Source organism: Cottoperca gobio, chromosome 11 (genome assembly GCF_900634415.1).
Source record: "Cottoperca gobio chromosome 11, fCotGob3.1, whole genome shotgun sequence".
NCBI lineage: Eukaryota > Metazoa > Chordata > Actinopteri > Perciformes > Bovichtidae > Cottoperca > Cottoperca gobio.
In genome coordinates, this window is record NC_041365.1 from 11,364,777 (window position 1) to 11,380,796 (window position 16,020).

At 39.2% G+C, this 16,020-nt stretch overlaps 1 protein-coding gene across 1 annotated transcript; it reads left to right on the forward strand.

Moving 5' to 3' along the window:
- Nucleotides 1-6,530: 6,530 nt before the first annotated feature.
- hcn3 (hyperpolarization activated cyclic nucleotide-gated potassium channel 3) lies at nt 6,531-16,002 on the forward strand. Its single transcript, XM_029443434.1, has 7 exons — nt 6,531-6,670; nt 11,815-12,244; nt 12,361-12,522; nt 13,354-13,572; nt 14,110-14,256; nt 14,392-14,632; nt 15,720-16,002. The coding sequence occupies exons 1-7, from the start codon at nt 6,546-6,548 to the stop codon at nt 15,920-15,922; spliced, it is 1,527 nt and encodes a 508-aa protein (XP_029299294.1). The 5' UTR covers nt 6,531-6,545; the 3' UTR covers nt 15,923-16,002.
- The last annotated feature ends 18 nt before the right edge of the window (nt 16,003-16,020 follow it).

The window sequence follows — 16,020 nt, forward strand, 5'->3', positions numbered from 1 at the left end:
AAGTGGTGAACTACAAGAATTACTTTTTAGGATTGAACGTTCCTTCTTATTTTTTTTTGTCACTTAGAAAACTTAAAATCAGAGTCGGATGCTTGGAAGCAAGAGATTCAAAATCTGAAATCACAAATGGTGGGGTACAGCCCAATATGTGATTTTGTGAAAAAGGAACCAATTGCTATGTAAGTCACGAATACAGTATCAATTAAACATTTGTAGAAATAGAGCAGACAGACTGCAATAATAATCATATGACTGTGTCTTTTAGGAAATTATGTGGCACCAAAGATGAACCCCTTAAAGGAAGGAATAACATTACAGCTCTCCACGGTGCCAGTAATTAACATTTGTTCTATGTGTCAGATTGGTTTAAATTTCTGATATTATTTGTGCCATTCCTGTTACTGATGTGTGAAATGCTAATATGTTTTTGAGCTCAAATCTATACCATAATCCTTAATGTATGAATAATGTTGTATGAATATTTTTCAGTTCAAGAACATTTATAATGAAAGAATAATTCTAGCTAATCAAGTGACAATTGATAATCTCAGAATCAATCTGTTTCCTTAATTGATTGTAAATGATTGTGTATGGCTCTTGATTCTTCTTTTTCTTATATTACTGTCAGTAGTCGTAAGTAACTATAATTCTCAGACCATCTATTTGGATTGTTTATTTATGTTTTGAGTAAGGCTCAGGCAAAATAAGATTGTTAAATGAACAATAAAATTAAATTAACATTGTTTTTACTTGATTTTCTTACTGAAAAGTTGGTGAGTTGGTGATTTTCTCAGGGTTTGTTTTTCTAATCCGACTATTTATGATTTCTGGAATGTGTGGCACTTGTTTCCATATCTATCTGGAGTCTTTTAAAATATGTTTTGGACAGAGCACAGACACAAAATAAAGGGAAAGTCCCCTGCCGGTCTTAAACAGGGGACCAAGTGATTACATGGCTGATGTCTCGCAGTACACTCCACCTTATCTGCTTTCTCGCTATACAACATGCAAATATTCTCACGCCCTCACTTTACAATGCAAATGCTGACATTACAACATTGGTTTGTTATTTGTGGTTTTAACACAAAGAGATTTTTAAGGTTTGTATCAAACTTCTTATCTAACTCTCAGCATAAAGCAAATATATGTATTTCCCAAAATGTGAAACTATATGTTTATATTTATATGGCACATAATTGGGTATTTTTCTTTCTTTGTTAATTCCCCATCCATCTTGAGTTCAATCTTCCTCAGTGTTTTCAATGTGTTTCTATTAGGCTATATAATGCTTTAAAGAGCTCTACCTATACAAATGTGAAGTCCATTTAAAAATGTAACTGCTTACTGATTAATTTTGACCATGGTATCAAATCAAATCAAATGTATTTGTATAGCCCAATATCACAAATTATACATTTGTCTCAGTGTGCTTTACAGACTGTACAGGTTACGACACCCTCTGTCCTTAGACCCTCGCATCACACAAGGAAAAACTTCCTAAAAGAAACCCCATAATTAAAGGGGGAACAATGGAAGAAACCTCAGGGAGAGCAACTGAGGAGGGATCCCTCTCCCAGGACGGACAGACGTGCAATAGATGTCGTATGTACAGGATAAACAACATAGTACAAATACAACATTTGACAGAGAATGATGTTTCGTTGAAAAAGAGAAAGTTTGGATGAATCCAGGAAAATGTCAAAAAGGCTTCCCGGTGTCCAGCAGGACCAGCAGGGGCAGCAGGGGCAGCAGGGGCAGCAGGGGCAGCAGGGCAGCAGGGCAGCAGGGGCAGCAGGGGCAGCAGGGGCAGCAGGGGCAGCAGGCGCAGCCACGATTCCTGATCCTTACGTAAACTTTATCAGTGGCAACCTGCCACATGAGATACAGAAACTCCGGGATGATGCCCAGGATGATGAGTTAGTAACATACATTTACTTAAATGCATACAGATAGAGAGGGAGAAGAAGAGAGAGGGAGGGGAGGAGAGAGGAAGAGAAGGAAGAGAGCAGGGAGGTGTCCCCCGGCAGTCTAAGCCTATAGCAGCATAACTAAGGGCTGATCCAAGGCAAACCTGAGCCAGCCCTAACTATAAGCTTTATCAAAAAGGAAAGTCTTTAGCCTGCTCTTAAATGTGGAGAGTGTGTCTGCCTCCCGAACACAAACTGGAAGCTGGTTCCACTGGAGAGGAGCTTGATAGCTGAAGGCTCTGGCTCCCATTGTACTCTTAGAGACTCTAGGAACTACAAGTAACCCTGCAGTCTGGGAGCGTAATGCTCTAGTTGGTTTATAAGGTACTATGAGATCTTTAAGATATGCTGGAGCCTGACCATTAATTGCTTTGTAAGTCAGGAGAAGGATTTTGAATTCTATTCTGTATTTTACCGGGAGCCAGTGCAGAGCAGCTAATACAGGAGTAATATGATCCCGTTTCCTTGTCAATACACGTGCCGCTGCATTTTGGATCAACTGAAGAGTCTTAAGCGACTTTTTGGGACAACCTGAGTTAAAAGACAGATCCTGATCAAAGAAGACGCCAAGATTCCTTACAGTGGTGCTGGAGGCCAAATTAATGCCATCTAGAGCTTCTATGTCATTAGAAAATGCGTTTCGGAGGCGTTTAGGGTCTAGTATAATAACTTCAGTTTTGTCTGTGTTTAACATCAAAAGGTTGCTAGACATCCAAGTTTTTATGTCCTTAAGGCATGCTTGAAGTTTAGCCAATTGATTGGTTTCGTCTGGTTTAATTGATAGATATAATTGGGTATCGTCCGCATAACAATGAAAGTTTATAGAGTGGTTCCTTATAATATTGCCCAAAGGAAGCATACATTTGGTGAGAATCAGGGAGGGAGACGAGTGGAAGACGGCCTTCAATACTCCTAGTGGACATTATGAATATCTAGTCATGCCATTTGGTCTCACCAATGCTCCTGCAGTCTTCCAGGGATTAGTCAATGATGTTCTTCGGGATCTGCTCAACGTATGTGTCTTTGTGTACCTCGGTGACATTCTGATTTTCTCCAAATCTAAGCAGGAGCATGTGACTCATGTACGCCTAGTTCTCCAGAGGCTTTTGGAGAACCGTCTGTTTGTGAAGTCTGAGAAGTGTGAATTCCACACCTCAGAAGTATCATTCCTGGGACTCATCGTCAATGCAGGTAACATACAGATGGACCCGACCAAGACCAAGGCTGCAGCGCTATCAACAAGATGATTAATTTGGGAGGGACTAAAGTTAGCATTGGAGTCCTCTGTTATATTGATATTGAGTCCTGGTATTGAATTAAGTGCTGATGGAATCACTTCCTTATATTTAGTCACAGCACTTTCAGATAGACATCGAGCGTAGGATATTTTGCCTACTGGCTTGTAGTCCAGTAACAGGACTTCAAAAGTTATTAAAAAATGGTCTGATAAAAGAGGATTATGTGGACACACTGATAAACTTTCAATTTCAACACCATATCCCAGAACAAGGTCCAGAGTGTGGTTTAAACAGTGAGTTGGTTCATGTACATTTTGACTGAACCCAATTGAATCTAATATTGAGATAAATGCATTATTGTCACTATCAACATCCACATGAATATTAAAGTCACCTACAATAATTACTTTATCTGTTTTAAGGAAGTTTTTCCTTGTGCGATGCGAGGGTCTAAGGACAGAGGGATGTCGTAACCTGTACAGTCTGTAAAGCACACTGAGACAAATGTATAATTTGTGATATTGGGCTATACAAATAAATTTGATTTGATTTTGATTTGATTTAAACTTGATAACAATTCTGAGAATTCAGATAGAAATTCAGAATACGGACAAAGAGGGCGGTACACAGTAACAAATAAAACTGGCTTTATTGTTTTCCATGTTGGGTTTGAGAGTGTAAGAACAAGGCTTTCAAAAGAGTTATAGTTTAGTTTAGGATCCGACACACTACACTAAAATCTCCAGGAGTGTCTCAGTAATTGTGGTTGTGGCTTCTCAAGTGTGCCTGTTAGGAGGTACAGGTGTAAATGTGAACATGACACCTGTCACTTTAGAGTGTGCATGGACCAACAAAGGTGAACTGTGATTGACCTGTTCACAGACAGGACATAGAACATGTTGTGTGCAGCACTGAGCGTGTTTACAAGCACATAAATCAGATTGAGTTTGTGGTGTAATTAAACATAGTTTTGAGATGCTTGTAGGCCAATTGTGTTAACTGTTTGGATGGAGCCAGGCTAGCTGTTTCCCCCTATTTCCAGTCTTTATGCTAAGCTAAACTAACCGGCTGTTGCCTGCAGCTTCATATTTAGTGGACAGACATGAGAGTTGTAGTCTGTATCTGCTGTGAATATTTATATTTATTTGAATTCTTCTCATTCTCATCTTATTTAACTCTTGGCAAGAAAGCAAATAGGCCTAAATGTAATTCCTAAAATGTCTCTTCCATACAGAAGAGGTCAAAAACACTTGTAGTAAATCTAACTTTTTTTAATGAATGTTTCAGATTATATTCAATGCATTGCAATACCAGTACAGAACAACTGATAAACTGTACAATTAACCCAAATAGTGAACACTAACTGCAGGAAGATTGTGTAAACGAGCGATTTGGATGAATTTTCAGCAGATTATTTCCTGTGAATATTGCATCAGAGATGGGTTTTCCTGTTATTTTAGGAACCTCAAAAATAAATATAATTATGTTTTATATATTGAAATATTATTTTCAATCATTTACAATCATAGATACTTAATAGGGTTTTTGTTTTTTTCACAAATTCAGTGTTCTTCTGCCTGATGCTTTGCCATTGTTCTATGAGCTCTTTGATTGTTTTAAGGGAAGGCCCTGTGAATACACCTTGTGTTCAGGTCTTCAACGAGCCCTTATCCTGTGAGTCTATTATATCCTAAATAATAATCCGAAAGGAAACATTATAATTTTATTTTATTTTTTTCAAATAAATTAACCGAAATCCTGAGATATAGGCTAAAATTGTCTTGTACTCCTTAAAATCAAGAAGGCCTTGCAGACCCCCACTGTGGGGCCCCACCCCCAGGTTGGCAGGTGGGTAGCTCTAATTAACTATAAAATAAGGGATTTTTTGTGCGGTAACACAGGCTAAATTTGTCTGGGCCCCTATTCTCAAATTCATATCTTATGATAGTGTCCCATTGCACATGTCTCATGATTGTACTAAATTCAAACTAAAACCTCTGTCATAATAGTTTATTTTAAAATGTGACAATTTAAAGTACAGCAATAACTAATAAAAGTATCTTAAATTAAATACTGACTTTTTAAACTATTGTGGTTTTAGTAGCATATTTATATTATAACGTTTTAAGCTTGCAAAGACGGTTGTTTGGTGTCAGAAACATATATACAATTATGAACAGGTTAGTCTTAACTGCCTGTTGTATTTTACAGTGAGTGTCTCCTATCAAATCAATATCGAGCGTGACAATAAACTTCTCACAGGTTTGTGGTTTTCCGTCTGAACCGGGGTTGCCCGGTAATGAGTGGCTGCGCAACCAGACCTGCAGCCGCATCACCACCCAGGGACTCGTCCCCGAGGAGGGAGGGCTCTTCCACCGAATAGAAGAGGAGGAGGGAGGAGGAGAGAGGTGAGTGGACGCAGTTATGCCAACAAGCCGATTACTGAAGGCTACTGAGCCCTCTCTATCAATTTGCGTGCGTCCTGTCACGGTCAAACAAAGACGGACACAATATATCGGAGGCTGAAGTTTTATTTATTTTTACTGGCGGAGGCTTCCTTCATCTCAGGAAAGTACTTTTTTTATGGACGCTGCAACTTTTTATGGATTTATATTGTGAAAACTCGTATGGGAAAAGCCATTGTTTCTATTATATAAGATTTTGACACAATGTGTGTGGTAGCTACTCTCTAGAGAGCTAAAAGTGACCTCCTGCTACTTATTGGTGTTTTTTTTATAGGTGCTGTGGTGTCACCTTTTAAAAATATTTTTAAATCAAAGTAGCTACATGGAATTGAAATGTTTTACATCCTGCTTAAAAGTGTGTCATGATAGTTATTTTTTGTGAAGGAAGTAAGCATTGCAAGAATGCATCAAATAAAAATGGTGGCTGCAGTAAACTTTATTAGTAAGTGAACTTTATGATCTACAATCTAAATCACAGGGATAACTGAGCCCTCTTAGCTTTGTTTAAAGATCAGTTTAAAGTGCAAGGTAGGAAAATGACCAGCCTCTCCAGGAGTACAGATGACCAGAGAAACGTTGGCGAGAGCCCGGCTAACAAACCGGAGACATCCAGGTACCGCAGCTGGAGCAGCTTCCGCCTCGCAAGATGGAGAAGTGGCTCCCAGAGGGCGAGCCCCCCTGGTACTCCCTCGCCGAAGGCAGAGAAGAGGACCGATGTGACCAAGACGCTCTTCTCCTTGGTTCAGACTCATAATGACGACTACACAGCGGATCCAGATGGCCTGCTGGAAACCAAGGAGGAGGATGAAGAATGCAACGATGACACAGAACCTTCGCAGGACCAGTCCACCTTCTTCCAGAAGCAGTTTGGGTCCATGCTGCAACCCGGGGTCAACAAGTTCTCCCTGCGCATGTTTGGCAGCCATAAGGGTGTTGCTGCTGAGCAGGCCAGGGTTAAGAGCTATGGAGTGTGGATCATCCACCCCTACAGTGACTTCAGGTAATGATGAGGTTATCTTCAGGTAAAAAGTCTGTCAATATTATTTCAACATTAAAGTGGAAACAGACAACCCCCCCCTCCATTACGTTGACGCTTCTGTCGCAAAGACAACCGGATTGCACTGCATTTATTTCCCACAGTTACTTTGGTTGTTCCACCGTCTGCTGTAAAAGACCTTACATTGATACTCTTTGATAACTGGGGACAGCTACCGCAGGAAAACAAAAGCGCCTGTTTTGGTTGCGCAGTGGTTGACGTCAATCAAGGCTTATAGTGAACCAAAATGCAGATGGTGACATTATTCTACAGCCATTATATTGTGCAATCAACATTTACTTGAGATATATTGATAATGATAAGTTAAAGCAAAAAAGTTGTCTATTGCCACTTTAAAATGTAGAGAATTGAAGAATGGGTTAAGTTGCACATGTCAGTAACCCTCTGCCAACACATTGATTCCTCATGTCATTCATTTTTCTTAAACTTCCCTTGAAAGCAGCTGTTTTCATCCAACCAAATAGCCTGGGACTGTGCTCAGATCAAATTTTTCCAAGGACAGACTGCAGCTGATGTCATGGTCACTCGCACATGATAAGGCGATGAAGGGATTTGATTACTGATACAGTATATAGGACAAGATCATCTGGATTAATGATACCATTGGTAACTCCCTTTCTCCCTGTGTACCAGGAGGGAGAACTACATTCATTGATCCAGTTCATTTAGGTGATCAAATGTATTCCATTTGAAAAACATCCAATAATGTTTTTGCTCTAGTTTAGGCTTGCTTTTTGAGGATTGATCAGATTATTCAGTTTTTGGGGCAGAGCGTCATTTTAGCAGTGATGCCCCAAGTAATCCGTTCGTGCAGGCACTTATAATAGTCGCAATCGAATTTAAACAATTTTTAAACATCAGGCCAATGCCAGGCAGGATAAACCCGTGCAGAGGGATTATTGCCCATAAGAATCCCTATAATTCCAATCTTCTTCTATTATGCAATAATACACAGACAGCTGAGGGGGGGATTACTGAAGGCTTGCTCTCCTTAAACATTATGCTCCAACTGCCACTTTCAAAAGGTTGAGCTGTAATAGCACATTTTTGTTGCTCTCCGAGAGAAATGACAGTAAATGAGAGAGAGGGGGAATGACATACAACAAAGTTCCTACACTGGAATAAAAAAGGGAGCTTTGCGATCACATTATAGGGTGCGTGTTTTCACCACTAGGCCTCTTGTCAAATCTTTTTCTCCTCTCTTTTTTGTTTGAAGTAAATCATGTACAAAAAATTCAGGTTGTCAACAAAACAATCGGAATTTAAAGTCCACTCACTCGCTGTCTCGTGGTTTCCATCACCAGATGGAGATTCGGCTCAGTTGTCATGGAGCTGCAGATGTTCAAAATGTGATTGTTCTGAGCACAAGATGCAAGTGAGCTAAATGCAAACATACGATACTAAATACTTTACCCATAGAGACATTTGTGTTGTCTTGAATTACATGTCGTCTTATCATATAGACATAGTTGCCTCCATAGTAGTAATAATAAACAACATATAAACAAAGCAACATGTACTCAAACACATCACAACCACATATTGCACAACCAGTGATAAGAACAAGCAACATATTGCACGACCCTCAACATAACATGCTAACAAGTGTAACGGTAACATGCAGATATTTAGCAGGTAAAATGTTTTTGGTTTAGTTTAGTATGTTAGCATGCTAACATTTGCTAATTAGCAATAAACACAAAGTGCAGCTGAGGTTGATGGGATGTCTTTAGTTTTGCAGGTATTTGTCATTAATCAAAGTGTTGGACATCATCTGATAGTGGCGCTACAATAAAGTATGGGGATTCCCAAAATCGTTATCATCCTGTGGATAACACACATGTCTATACCCACCATCCAATAGTTGTTGAGACATTTCACTAAAGCCATAAATGTCATGGTGGCACCAGGGGAAAGCCATAGGATCACGAAACCATTAGGATTCATCCTCTGAGGAAAATGAATGTCTTTGTCTTTGCTTTTTTGCCTTTTTAAGAGGAAGAGAGTGGGGCGACATGCAGCAAAGGAGCAAGGGTCGGCTTCAAACCCTAAGGACTCAGCCCTAACTTTTGTTGCATAAAATAAACAGCAAAACTTACTTCATAAGCGGATTCAATCCTGGATTTAGATTCAACATAAAATGCTATAAAAACCACATTCCTTTTCCTGTTCCCGCTGTTATTAATAGCTAAAATGTCTAAAAGGTTTTGATACAGCAGAATTAACTCTGCTTCTCACTTATACTTAAGCACATATATGCACACACATGTGTCTTTGTCAGTCTTTGGTGGAGTTATTAACAGCAAGCAACCACTAATCTGCTGCAACATAAGAGGACATGATAAGTAGTCATGTAAACCAGCATGTAGACACTGAGGAGATTTATGGAGGGATAAACGTAAATGAGAATGAGGAACTAATTTATGAGTGCCTGTATCTCTGCTTTGACTGGCTAAAAAAGACGGTTGTTTTCACACATGGTTCAACTTTATTCTCGACATTTCAACGTTATTCTCAAAATTTAAAATAAATGTAAATAATTTTTTCCCCCTTGTGTCTGGCCCTTATACTCTTCTGTAGCTCACTGACAAGTGAGAGGATCAAACTAGTCTGGTTCATATTCTGTTACTGTGAGAGAGACCCAAAGTGATTGACACTTGATGGAAACAATATGTAAGGAAACCCAGACCGTGTACTCGTGGTGTATAATGAGACACTGGAGACTGAAGGGAAAATGGGACTTGTATGACATAAAGCAGACAGTGATGAGTGCAGCTATGTGTAGCACAGACATCTGGGCTTCAAAATCCTGAAAGCAGCAGACTGTATCAGACATTTCCAGTGGCATTGATGTTTCTCTTTATTGTCTTCCTATTGAGCCCGATGAGGTAGACACCATTCATTTTTGATTAGAGGGGGCTCCTCCCGTGACAGGAGCTTGTTATGAGAGTCACTCTAAAATGGGTCATATTGTGGATAGCACACTGTCCTCCTGATTGGATTCTACTTGACCTCTTTAGCCGTTTCAATTCCTCTGACATAAAGGGTTAGTTTGACATTGTTGGGTAATTTGTTGTTCTTCCTTATAGTGTAATAGATTAGAAGATCAACATCACTGTAATATCTGCCCGGTTAGTGTGGAGCTAGAACTAAGAGGCACTTTGCTTAAGACTGGAAAGGTTAGGTTGTTTTATTTGTTCCCGTAGGGAGATTTGGTTTGTAAAACAACACAAAAGATAAACAGACATGAAAACAATACTCAAGGCTCCAATAAGCACTAAAACCACGAAAAAAAAAAAATGAATAGGCGTTGCTATTATAGCATCAGTGCAATGTTGCTATGACTTGTTCATCTGATTGATGGCTGCTGGAACAAAGCTGTTTTTATCCCGCTTTGCAAAGGGTGGCAGTCGTCGAGTCGGTTAACCGCTGTAACTATCTGGTGTACATTTGTCAATAAAAAATAGGACACATTCCATAGGACAAGAGGGGGAAACAGCTAACCTGGCTGTGTCTAAAGGTAAAAGAAATAGCTGCTTAACAGCACCTCTAAAGTTCACCAATTATATATTGTTTGTTTAATTCCTACACAAACATAGCAGTTTTAGTACATTGTATTTTATTTGATATGGACATCACAGTAGCATTTGAATTGTAACATACATGTTTGCACAAGGACCAGATGCACTGTCTGCAGGAGGCTTTAAAAAAAACATTAAAATAGAAAAAAGAAAATACATCCACAAAAACATACACAAAGAAAATCCACAAAATACAAATTTCTCTTTTAGCCATGATTTAATTCCTCTATTAAAAACATTCGAAATGCATTTTCTATTCAGTTGGTAGACAGTTAGTTAGTTTTGCTCCTTTAACAGAGAAGACTGACAATTACCTTTTATTATGGGCCTGTGTGTTGACTAACCCTTTTTCTTTTAACAAAATCATTAAGCATTTTAAGGAGCATGACCATGTAGGCATTTAAAACTAAGTTGTTATTTAACAAGGAGTTACGACTACTAGGCAACTAGCCAAGCTAAGCTAAGCATCTCTCTAGCTGACATGAGACTGGTACCAATCTACTTATCTAACTCTTTGTAAGAAAGCAAATTAACGTATTTCCAAAAGATATTTCTTTATATTGAAATTCTGTAACTTTCAGTTTCAGACTTCAAACAGTTATTTATCCAGGGCAAATATCTCTGAATATAAGGACACACTGCAGCAGCTGCAAGAAAACGAACACTGTCAGCGTTACATCAACAGACTCCATGACAATTAATTCATTCATTATGTGAACAGATTTTACCATAAGCCTTATGCTGCCTGCAGGGGAAAAGGCCTTTAACCTCACAAAGCTCACTCTGCCTGTTTCCTGAACTCTGAACTCAAAGAGTTTGGATCGCACGATTAACTTGACAACCACCATTATTGCCAGGATTCGCTTATTTTCGTGAACACATGTATGAGCCAGTAAGAGGACTTGTTCCTGTGTTAACAGGGCTTTCAGTAAGTAAGTTTGTAATGTGTTGCACATTATGTATCACACATAAATATTATCATCCGTACATCTGTTCATTGTTTTTGAACCTTCTCATTTTATGCAGGCATGAATTTCTGTTAGCCTGCAATAGACAGACTTGGATAGCAATGTAACTATTTAGTTGTTTATTTCCATATTTGAATATTATTCAGTAAGAAATTTAAGAACAATTTCATTTCAGAATATGTTTAACCAAAATCCTCTACTGTTTCTGTCCATACAAATGCTGTCCACCTCATTTATATACAGTAGAAACTGGAGTCACTCTTTGTTTTGAGCACAATTTCCCTCATAACTACCTTAAATGTGAACCTGACTACATTAATGGCTTAAAAAAGGAGGAAAAACCTTAACTTGTGAGGTCAGTTGTTAACAAAACCCTTGTTATATTTTAAATAAAGAGCAAAAAGTAAAAATGAAATTGGTATTGTTGTTGTTGTTGTTGTTGTTGTTGTACAACCACATTGTTTTACATTTACTTCAGAGCCTACTACTAGCGACAAATTGCACAACCTAAGCTTTCCACCACTCCTGTTCTGTCCAGGTTTTACTGGGACCTCGTGATGCTCCTGTTGATGATGAGCAATCTGGTCATTTTGCCCTGGGGAATCACCTTCTTTGAAGACCAGAACACCATGCCCTGGATCACCTTCAACGTCCTGTCTGACACTCTCTTCCTCATGGACTTGGTTTTCAATTTCCGCACGGGCATCCCAGTAGAGGACAGCCACATCATCCTGGACCCCAAAGAGATCCGCATTCATTACCTCCGCACCTGGTTCATGGTGGACTTCATCTCCTCCATTCCCGTTGACTACATCTTCCTCGTTGTCGACCTGGAGTCCCTGCACGAGTCGTCAGACGTGTACCGCACTGCCCGCGCCCTCCGCATTGTGCGCTTCACCAAGATCCTCAGTCTGCTGCGTCTTCTCAGACTGTCTCGCCTCATCCGCTACATTCACCAGTGGGAGGAGGTAAAGGAAGGATGAGAGAAGAAGCTCATAAAGACATACAGAACAGTACATGCCAGAAATTCAACATTTGTCCAGTTTAATGTTCTTTCTTTTTTCCATAAAACTTTCTCTCCCAGATTTTCCACATGACTTATGACCTGGCCAGCGCTGCAGTGCGTATAGTCAACTTGATTGGCATGATGCTGCTGTTGTGCCACTGGGATGGCTGCCTGACCTTCATGGTGCCTATGCTGCAAGACTTCCCCCCAGACTGCTGGGTATCCAAAAATGACATGGTGGTGAGTACATCTTTATTAATACATACTAACATGCATGTTTTATGTCTTATGATACATTTAAATGTGGAAAAATCTATTTCCTAATTAATTTTTTTGCATTTTTAATAGGGCTGTCGAATTAAAAATAGCGTGTTAAAAATATTAACGCAGATTAATCACGCTCCTAGATGCCCCTGACTTTTGCTCTGACAGCACGGAGCACGGAGCTCTGACAGCAAATATTGATATATGCTGATTAATCACGATTAATTAATCACAAAGCTTGTAATTAATTAGACTCATTTTTACCCATATTGGACAGATCACTCGGCTACTAAAGTGCCCCAACTTTATTCTCAATATATATTGAATTGCATGCTTGCCCATTACAATTTGCTTGTCAAGCTGACCTGCTGTGCTCTGACTAGTAGCCTCTTTAGGTTACATTGGCAGTTCTAATTAAGGGTCACTTATTTAGACGTTATATTTTGTTTGCTTAAAAATAAGTTAGCTTCCTGGATTCTCCCTTGGACATAGTCAGGCTATATTTTTCCTGTGTTTGTGCTAAGCTAACTGGCTGCAGGCTGTTATACACAATATTTACCGTACAGACATTTTGGTTTCAATTGTTTTATCTGACTTGCGGCAAGAAAGTGAATGAGCAGATTTCTGAAAATGTTCAACTATTGTCTTTATTTTCAAGAGCACCAGTTGAAAACTGTGTTTATTTTTCATGTAATTATTACCACATTACATTAATTCCAGGAATTTGTAAAATAATGTAACTTATGCTGCATTTATGCATCTCATGACAACACTGTGTCACAAAATGTCCTCTCATTGTTTTTACAGAATTCTACATGGCACCTACAGTACTCCTACGCCCTGTTCATGGCCATGAGTCACATGCTGTGTATAGGATACGGCGCCCACCCTCCAGAAGGTTTGACTGACGTTTGGCTCACCATGATCAGTATGGTGGTGGGGGCCACCTGCTACGCCATGTTCCTTGGTCATGCAACTAACCTGGTCCAGTCCTTGGATGCATCACATCGCCAGTATCAAGAGAAGGTAATCACCTCTGCACTGAATGGAAAAGATTAACAAACAAAAACATTTTGATCTACAGTTGATTTGTGCACAATATGTCCCAGGAGCTTCACATGGACGCTAATGTGATTCTGGCTGCGAGGTTTAAGATCACATAAATGATTTGAATCACAGGCTTGCTTACTTGCTTGTACCTCATTCGTGGAAACCGTGCGAAAGGCCTAGAGAATATGTTTATTATCTAATGGATTTTGTGGCTTTACTGTGACCCTTTCCGGGGGGATTTTCACAAGATAAAGCAGCACCAATGAGAGACAAACCTTTGTTGTGGATAATTTTCTCCTAATGCCCATTACAAATGAGTTTGTAATCCACTTAAAAACTGTGAAAAAACTGCAAAGCAAATAGAATAAATGCATCATTATTGTGCTCAGGAATAATTCCCCAAACACATGGTAGAAAATGTGACCAAATGTGACATCTGACATCATCTCTGTTGAATTTCAATTGTATCCTCATGAAGGTCAAATCTCTGTGTGTTTGTGCAAATGCTTTCAGTATAAGCAAGTGGAGCAGTACATGTCGTTCCATAAACTGCCAGCGGACGTAAGACAGAGGATCCATGATTATTACGAGCAGCGATTCCAAGGCAAGATGTTCGATGAGGACAGCATCCTTGGAGAGCTCAGTGATCCGCTGAAGGAGGTGTGTCGTTCATTAAACCTTCAATAAGACTTTTTTTCTTGCTTTCTCTCCATCCTCTGTTTTATTGAACGATAACAGAGTAAGATAGAAGCTTCTCAGTATCACTTATCTTTATGTCTTCTCTCCACCATGCAGGAGATTGTCAGCTATAACTGCCGTGGGCTTGTAGCCAACATGCCGCTGTTTGCCAACACTGACCCTCATTTTGTGACAGTGATCCTCACCAAACTGCGTTTCGAAGTCTTCCAACCTGCAGACTTGATTATACGAGAAGGTACGCTGGGTCGGAAAATGTACTTCATCCAGCACGGCACCGTCACTGTCATCCCACGTGGCAGTAAAGAGATTACGCTCAACGATGGAGCGTATTTTGGAGGTAAATCATTTATAAATCCTTCCAGATTTCAAAGAGTTCCCCATTAAATCTATAAGAGGCTCTGTGCTTGTGTTTCCTCTTTGTTGCTGATCTCTGTTGTTAAGGGGAGACACTACAGGTGAAAAAAAAACGTAACTCATAGATTTCACCATGAAACTTCCCCAGTTGTACTTACATAAGACAATTATTTTGTATTACAAGTTTTCTGAAATTGTATGGATGATATACAAATTAGGCATTATCTTATTAAATGCATTCTAATTTACTTACATTTCTGGAACAGAAATATGAACATTAGATAAATCCAAAAATACATTCAACAGCCTTAAAAAAAAAAATCTTTGCACTGTTTTTAGGAATGAAATGTTATATAAATCCGGCTTTGAATGTTATAGTAGGCTATATAGATAATCCCCTCTTTAAAAACTGAACAGTCTGTGTATGTAAATGCTACTGAAGTGGAATAGACTCAGTAGACTCATTCCGAGAAAACGGTCTTCAAAGATATGTATTGTAAATTTCAATACATTTTGCAACACACTACAGGTGGATAAGGTAAAAACAAATTAACTAATAGATATCACTCCCCTGATTACTGTACTTACATAAACAATTATTTTTTGTATTACAAGTTTTCTGAGATGTTATGTTTAAACATGCAAGTTAGTAAAATAAAAACGTGATTGTGTATTTTGGATGGTTTTCTATCCACTAGTCAAAAAATCCCAACCTCTAAAAATTGACCTGCGTATGAAAAAACATGTTTTTGCCTGCGGTGTCTCGCTTAAGGCGCATCTTCAGATTATTTTCATTGTTGATCAATCTGACAATAATCGCTTGAGAAATGTTGAAAGAATTGTGAAAAAATACCCATCACAATTTCACAAAACCCAAGTTTGTTCCGTTCAACCAACAGTCTCAATGCCAAAAATATGTAGTGTGCTTTCTTGGAAGATTAAGTAGTTCAACATTTTGAAAGATGAGCTTATTTGCTTTCTTGACAATAGTTAGATGAGAAGAGTCTTAGAAAAGGAAATAGCTTATTTACTGCTTTAAAGATTTAACTGATTTTCTCTTTTTGGTTCAGAGATCTGCCTGCTAACCCAAGGACGACGTACAGCCACCGTGAAGGCTGACACCTACTGTCGCCTTTACTCCCTGAGTGTGGACAGTTTCAACGAAGTCCTGGAGGAGCACCCTCTTATGAGGAGGGCGTTTGAGAGTGTGGCTGTGGACCGACTGGACCGGGGGACTCGCAAACCCAGTTATCATCCTCCTCTAGATGAGTGACACCTCAGTACCAACAGAGAGAGACTACTGCCAGAAATGGGGAGGATATTTTTCACACTTTGACTGAACTTGACCACATAACAAAGAAACCTTCAAAG